General features: G+C 33.7%; 1 protein-coding gene and 1 non-coding gene across 2 annotated transcripts; both read right to left on the minus strand.

Annotated features, from left to right (window-relative positions):
• Positions 1-5140: 5140 nt before the first annotated feature.
• On the minus strand, positions 5141-5213 carry Trnak-uuu (transfer RNA lysine (anticodon UUU)). Its single transcript has one exon. It is a non-coding gene; the product is annotated as a tRNA-Lys (tRNA).
• Positions 5214-5888: 675 nt separating this feature from the next.
• On the minus strand, positions 5889-7888 carry LOC125652185 (uncharacterized). Its single transcript, XM_048881187.2, has 2 exons — positions 7718-7888; positions 5889-6653 (listed from the first exon to the last, which is right to left on the minus strand). Exons 1-2 carry the CDS (start codon positions 7868-7870, stop codon positions 6186-6188), a joined length of 621 nt encoding a protein of 206 aa, XP_048737144.2. The 5' UTR covers positions 7871-7888; the 3' UTR covers positions 5889-6185.

A 7888-nucleotide genomic window follows, 5' to 3' on the forward strand; every position in this document is an offset into this window, starting at 1 on the left:
CACAACCCTTACACTGATCATCACGTGATAGACAGTGTTAATTCTGCATATACACAAACATGTGTCTCAGAATAGATCGACCCTGGGATGCCGAGATTCTCGTCTCAGTCTGTTTGGATGTCTGTTCTATTTTCGTGCGTTTAGAATGTTTACCTTGATAATATTTACCTTAATGATTTCTCTAACCTAACACACATTCAAACTACATCGTTATCATCATTAAGGTGTTCAATGTATAACGAATGGCGACTCAACAATTTTGAATTTTTTGAATGATGAATGTTTATTGTTAAATAATGATTAAATTGAAGTAGATTAAATACACATGACTGATAAATGATTAGAAGTCAATAATTTTGCCCTTGAAATTTTCAAAGAATTATCAACCCTTGGTAAAAATGAGAAAAATCTAATTTTCTATTCAAGTTATTTTCTATTTTCTTACAGAGAAAGTTTATGCAAGTTCTTGCCAAGAGATTTGTATGAAATTATGATTTTAAAAAAACCATATTTTGAGAAAACATACTCTTGTCATAGACTTCAATGTAAAAATTAAGGTGAAATAAATCAAGCAGTAATCAAAATTTTGTAAATTCCTACGGTGGTTTATATTTGTTTAATAAACTCTTCAAAATAACACCATGATTGCAAAAACTCACACCAGCCATTTATTAGCTATGAAATATGATCGTTATACATTGAATACTTTAGCATTAAATGAAAATATGTCAGAATTTTTTTTAATTATAGATAATTAAAACGTCGGGTGCCTGTGATATATAGATAGATAGATAGATACATGTAGATATATAGATAAAAATGAAGAATTGTATATACCACATCGCTTTTTTTTTTTTTTTTTTTTTACCTTTTTGACGCAATTATATACTATTCATATTAATCTATTCAACAATCAAGGGTCCTCAGGAGGCATATACAATTTTAACAATTAAACATTATAACTACATGATACCATCTACATGTACAGGGTATGTCATAAGTTAAGGATTTCTATATTTACATTGGTCTGGACTTGACTCATAACAATACCGATTTAAAATGCACTGTACAACAAGGATGTTATATGGGAAGTAAAGTGAAACAATATTATACAATGTTATCCCGAACACAGAGGGTACCAAGGGACGGTGTCTGTGTCTGTGCAGAACATAGCTTTCTTTGGAATAAGGGGATTCCCCATCCATTCAGAGCAAAAAGGCAGGGGTGGGGGGTGGGATTGCCATTGCACATACGATTATGTGCGCGAACTTGTCAAGACATAACAACATAAATCCCCCCATTTTTCTCTATCTCCTTGTTGAACTTGATGAAATTAGATTAAGGTTTACTAATTTTTTTCATATAAAGAGAGTGTTTCACCGAAGCGGGAATGTTCCCTAATCACTCTTATTGCGTATTTGCCATTTAAATACCTGTTGGATTACCCAGTACTAATGACAAGCCTAATACATTTTATGTGTCAATACATTATACATGTAGTCTAAACATAATTTTTGAAATCGTGCAATTTTTCTTCTTCTGAGTATCAGATACAATGTATACGGTTACATGCCTGTGGGGATCCGGGTTAGAATAGGTCCCCGGTACCCCTTGCTTGTCGTAGAAGGCGACTTAATGGAGTGGTCCTTCGGATGAGACCGCAAAAACCGAGGTCCCTTGTCAGAGCAGGTATGGTACGATAAAGATCGTTCCCTGCTCAAAGGGCATAAGCGTCGAGCATAGGCCTAAATTTTGCAGCCCTTCACCAGCAGTGGTGACGTCTCCATATGAGTGAAATATTCTCGAGAGGGACGTTAAACAATATTCAATCAATCTTATAATCGTATATATTATTTTCTACAATCAGCAGTTGACAACTGTACATAACTCTGACCGAAAAAAAATATGGGAAGTTCAATACGCATTAATAAAATTCAACATAATTCGAAGTACATGCACATGAAAATATCAATTCACCATTATAGCAATCTGCTTCTGGAATACATATCATCTTATCCACTCAAACTGTTTAACGGTTTTGCTTTATGAATTTCACAACGGTTTTTCGTAAAAGGCACCATGCCTTTGTCAACACCTTTCACTCAGAAAAACATACAAGTTCACGTTAGCAACCTTGACTATTAAAACACATGTATTGTATGTTGTATTCGGCGTATTTGTTGCGAGTCCTATTCACAAACTAAACAGTGTCCAGTTTGGAATCTTATTTCATACTCGGCACATTGTAATAAACAGAGATTTGACACAAAACATTTATAAAAACTAGAAGTATGTTTCAATTTAGAAAAAATATCTTGATGGAAAACGTGTGTTCGTGAGGGATTCGAACCGGGTCGTTTTAAAAAACGAAAACATCGTTATGTATAAGAGTCGATGACCTCAACCACTGAACCACGCTGTAGACTTAGACTACATATCATTAAGAAAAATTAACGTACAGGTGAAGTTGAAAATAATATCAGTGAAGTCGTTTCGATTTTTTGAAATTTACAACAACAAAAAATTGCCCCTGTGAAACAAAATTTCAAAGCAACAGTTTTATAATGGAAAACGTGAAGAACATGTATGTTCATGCTAAATTTATTTTGTTTCACGGAGGCAGTTTTTCTGAAATTCGGGGATATCCCTCTATTTTAACGCTAAAAATCACATAAATCGCTTATTGCTTGATTTAAACTCGAATTAATTTGGCTAATTTTTGTCAATACACCTCTTTTAAACTTATTTTCAAAAATGTTTGAACCAGGACATTAGTTCCAGTTGGTTTTATCTTATATTCGAATACCTTGATTTTACGATCTTCCATGCAACACATTTAGGGAAATTAACATGAGACGTGCAACACTTTCAAATAAAAAAATAAATAAATCAGAAAATGGGAGTTATCATGATGCACAAGTCACACATCTTTCAATATGCATGCACATCATTTCCATTTGTTCTGTAAAAAATATACAGCATTAAAACATTAAATCATTAAAACAATAAAATACATAACAAATATGCATTTTTCTTTTGCATGGCATTTACACCTGATTTGTACAAAAGGACGTCAAATGCTCACTAAATTAAAACTCTGAAATATTATCGTTGATTGTACCGGAAATAGTCTATTAATAAAATATTTCATATAACGTTTTTGAATTGATTTGCAATATACAATTTCATTTTTCTGGATAAGAAATCTCTCGCTCTCTTCGTCAATTACAATTCATCATAAATATTGACCAATGTTATGATTATGAATATAAAACATTTCTTGATAGAAAATTACTACTATACAAAAATACACCAATTAAGTGAGAAAAAGTGAACAAAATGATCGTGCTTTTACTTGGTTTAAATCAATAACTTTATGATTCATACTAAGTGGTAGGAATATCAATGACATTAATCTCTGATCAGATCTCCTTTTTTTCTCCCAGTTGATAATTTTCCATCATCAAAAGAAAAAGCTGAATGGTGGAAGTTCAAGGAGTGAGTGTTCTATTTTAGTACTTTCTTTTTAATGCCATTTCAATAATTCAGACAATAATTGCAATACAAGTGTAGGGAGAGAGAGAGAGAGAGAGAGAGAGAGAGAGAGAGAGAGAGAGAGAGGGAGAGATGTGATCTTAAAGCAATGTGTGTGGAAAAAATACATCGGTTATTGGTAATTAAGATATTGTATAACAGAAATGTGAAACAGAAAATTTCGGAGTTTACATCCATGAATTACGGTGGCTGGTTTAGGACAGGTGGAAGAATTTGTTTTCAAAATTCGTTCCCATGAAATAAAATTCGTCCCCACGAAATAAATTACGTTCCCACGAAATAAAATTTGTTCCCACGAAATAAAATTCATTCCTACGAAATAAAATTCCTTTCCACGAAATTAATTTCTCTTTAGCTAAAGTTCACCAGTTGGAGCCCTAGTATCATAGACCAATATTTTGTGTGCATGCATTAAAGAATCTTGAAATAATTGAAATAAGTTTTTCTTATTTCCAACAGTTTTCTCTATCATAACAAATTGAAGCTTTAGTTTAATTTAAACCTCTCCATTGTCTAAAATTGGAGTCCTTGAAAGTGCATGGAAGGTTTAGGGTGTTGGGGGTGAGATCAAATGTTCAATGTCTGACAAAAAACTAAATTTACATAGTTTTCACCCAGGGACAGTAGCTGGTTTAGGACAGGTGGAAGAGATTCTTTTAAAAAATTGTTCTCACGAAATAAATTTCGTTCCCACGAAAATTTGTTCCCACGAATTTTTTTCAAAATTAAGATCACGTTAACTTTCATTAGCTATAGATAAATCGATACATTAACAAAACTCATTATTGATATAAACTTATCTAACACACATTATAATATGTCTTGCAATCCACAATAAATCTGTAGCAAGTTTAGTAACTAAGTTAGTTCATATATTGCATGTATATATGTATTTGTAACTGTTCCTTTAGTTTGGTTTACAATGAACATCTGTTGTCATTTGGGAACATTAAGGGGCTAGATCAAAAGATCGATGTCGAATAAAAATTCTAAAATCTAAATTCAAATACTTAGGAGGAGGGGGTTAAACAGTTCCGTAAGTTTCTGTCATCTGACATCGATTACACTTTTGTGGATAAAGACAAGTGACTGTTAAAAACCACACAATGGCATTCTAATGAACATATAATGGTCTATAATATTGGGGGCGCGCCCGGTGAACTTTAGCTACTGTAAAGCCCCTGTATTGTCTACCTAAAAAGTAATGGATTTTAAAACAGAGAAATATATATATCATAGAATATGGGAACTCTCTGCTAATAAGAGAAGAAAAGTACATGATCACAAACTGCATATACTAAGGATTAATTTACTGGTATAGAGGTGATATGTCCTACGACGCTTCCAAGGTTAATTAATATAAGCCTATAATGAAGCAAAGTAAAGATTCAGTCTTTGCTTTTTATTTGGACTAGTGATTATTTGTTATGGGCTTATTCACAAGCTCAGTAGTCCTTTGACACGTGAATATTGAGAATACCTTATTTCGTGGGAACGAACACCGTAATAAATAAAGCTCCAGTTTGGTAAAAGTACTTAGTTGCTATAAAACATGTAAATAAAAAAAAAAAATGAAAAAAATAGACGCCCACGTAGGGACTCGAACCCTAGACCCTCAGATTAAAAGTCTGATGCTCTACCGACTGAGCTACGCGGGCTATGAATATATACTGATGTAAATTTTGTGTTGATCGAATCATTAAAAGGCAAAATCGTTTAACCTATTTGGAAACGCGACGAGTCCAAGGGGGCGGATCCTAAATGGTTTGCCTGGGCTGGGGTATGCAATGACTTTGACCTACATTTACGATAATTGGCAAAGGGCCATTGAACATTATAAGATACAGTCGTTAGTTACGAATAGGGCTACGGTTCTGCGATGTTGTCAATATAATCGGACGTCGTTTTAAAATCTAACTACATGGTTGCCTAGCAAATTCCGAAGGAAGTCTTCCATTAAGCGACATTAAATTGTCTGAGATTTCTAGCAACTGTCTTGCAGAGAGTCTACATTGTCTTGGTCCTTGTTTTAAATACCATATGATGCGCTTCACAACACCCAAACAAACAAGATGCATGTAGTCCAGACAGAAGCCAGAAACACATGGAATATTGTGATCTGTTAGGGGAGAGCGACCTTTTTGGTGATCATGATACAACATGTTGAAATCTTCATTGTTGCGTAGAGGAAAACTAGTAGCAGAGTAAAAGATAATTCGATTATTCTGGTAGAATCTTGGAATAGTGCAGCGTTCACATGAATTATATCCTGTGTGACCTTTGATACACTTTAGAAATGATCTTACTGGTGCATCACAAACAAAACACAATAATGACACGCGAAATGTTTTATCATCAAATGTAATTCCATTTTCTTTCAATGAATCTATTTCTTCTAGAAAATCACACAAGAAATCTGTAACACATGTTGGCTTAGTTTTCCCATAAAAAAGAGCCACAAGAAATGGTTCAAACTTGCTGAAAGAGCATAGGATTGGCCAGAATTGAGTTCCTGAAGATTTAAACAATGGAACTCCATCTATGTTAAGAGTAAGTTGAATTATATCACAGTTTCTTCTAAAAGTTGGATTGTGGACTAAAATTTTGAGAATTCCAGTTTCAACACCAAACTATCTGTACTGACCCCCACATTTTTCTAATGCCTGTACAGTTCGTGGTGTTTTCAACAGTGTGCGGGCATCCTTTGGTAGTGGTAATCCTTGTTCTCTGAGGAGGACGAGTTGCTTGTTTAAATTTGCACGGGTACATCGACTTTCAGTTGCCCAACTGGCGAGTTCTGCAGAAAATGGTTGACATTCTTCCGCAATCTCCTCCTCCTCGGAGTAATCTGAGTCAGTCTCTAAATCGGACAAAACTTTATCCAAATATTCATAATCAGTGTCATCAGAATCAGAGCTAGGAAGATTGTTTAAATCTTCCCTATTTGCTATAGGAGGTTCATTTGTTGAAGCAGGATCACAACGTTCCTGTGCTAAATCATCATCACTGCTACTACTCCATGCCAGTGAATTAACATGGGCCCTATATTCTGCCTCCAACGTTTGAGATAAGACATGCTCACATCTAATGCTCAGGGACTGCAAAGATTAGTGATAACTTAAAGTTAAAATAAGGTTTTAAACACAAAACTATTAGTAATAAATATAAACTAATGTAAATCAAAATAAATTTATTAATAAAAGAGCATTGGGGGTTTGAATTAAACCTTTATGTGATGGCGGACTTAAAAAAATAATTAGCACTAAAATTTATAGACTTTTCATTTCCTCTGTGACCTGTTTGGTATTATGAGTCCGCGAGAACACTTTACTTTTATGTTAAACACATTGGTTAGGTGGGGTTTTGTTGTTGTTCTTTGTTTTTCTTGGGGGGGGGGGGGGGGTTCCAGTGTGCGTCAGGGTGTTTAATTGACCGTGTGTCAGAGCTAGGTTTGGTTTTTTTAGAGGGTTTGATTGCCCGTGTGTCAGGGTGTTTAATTGACCGTGTGTAAATAAAAGTGCTCACTATTGTAAAATTTTGTAATTAAAAGATTTATATAGCACCCTATCAACATTAGTTCTCTAAAGCGCTTTACAAATTGTGAGAGAAAAGATAATATAAAATCGATGTGCACATACATGTGAATAAAATATTCATAGTGTCAGAATTAAAATGCATAAATATTACTATTAATAGTGTACGTGCATCGGTAAGGTGTTCACTTCATATAAGCTACAATTCAATAAGCTATAGAGTGAGTAAAATTAAGCGATATATATATATATATATATTACAAACGAGGACAAGAGTGATGTACATATACGTTTTAGTTTATTATTATTTTTTATTTGATATACCAAACTTGTATATTGTTTAAACTTACTAAGGATGATTTCGTTCTACTCAAAAATTCAGAGTTATCTTAAACAATCAATATAACCCTATGCATATCATGCTAATGTTGCATACTTTGTGTATTAGTAAATGATGTACATTTGATGTTATATTATTTCAAAATTAATGTTCTTAGAATTTGAATTCCTTTTGTTTACAAATCAAATTATACACAAGTCTTACAATTGCTAAATATACAGAATGAATCATTGACATATCGATGCTGGCATTTATAAGATATTAATATTAACTACAAAACTATACTCACATTACACGACTGTTCACCAGCTCTCAGACTTTGTGTTGCAAGAATGGCTTGGGTTTTCCAAAACTTTGACCTACACAGCATATCAAATCCCGAAAAAATTGCATAACTAGGATCGGCTGTACGAGCCTTGGCCATAGCATCCAGCTGTGTCATTCCGCATTAACTCTCGGT

Source organism: Ostrea edulis, chromosome 5 (assembly GCF_947568905.1).
Source record: "Ostrea edulis chromosome 5, xbOstEdul1.1, whole genome shotgun sequence".
NCBI lineage: Eukaryota > Metazoa > Mollusca > Bivalvia > Ostreida > Ostreidae > Ostrea > Ostrea edulis.

Coding starts and splice junctions, on each gene's coding strand:
- LOC125652185 (XM_048881187.2), bottom strand. CDS start 7,870: ATGACACAGCTGGATGCTATGGCCAAGGCTCGTACAGCCGATCCTAGT. Junction 6,654..7,717: donor CTGGTGAACAGTCGTGTAAT/GTGAGTATAGTT, acceptor TAATCTTTGCAG/TCCCTGAGCATTAGATGTGA.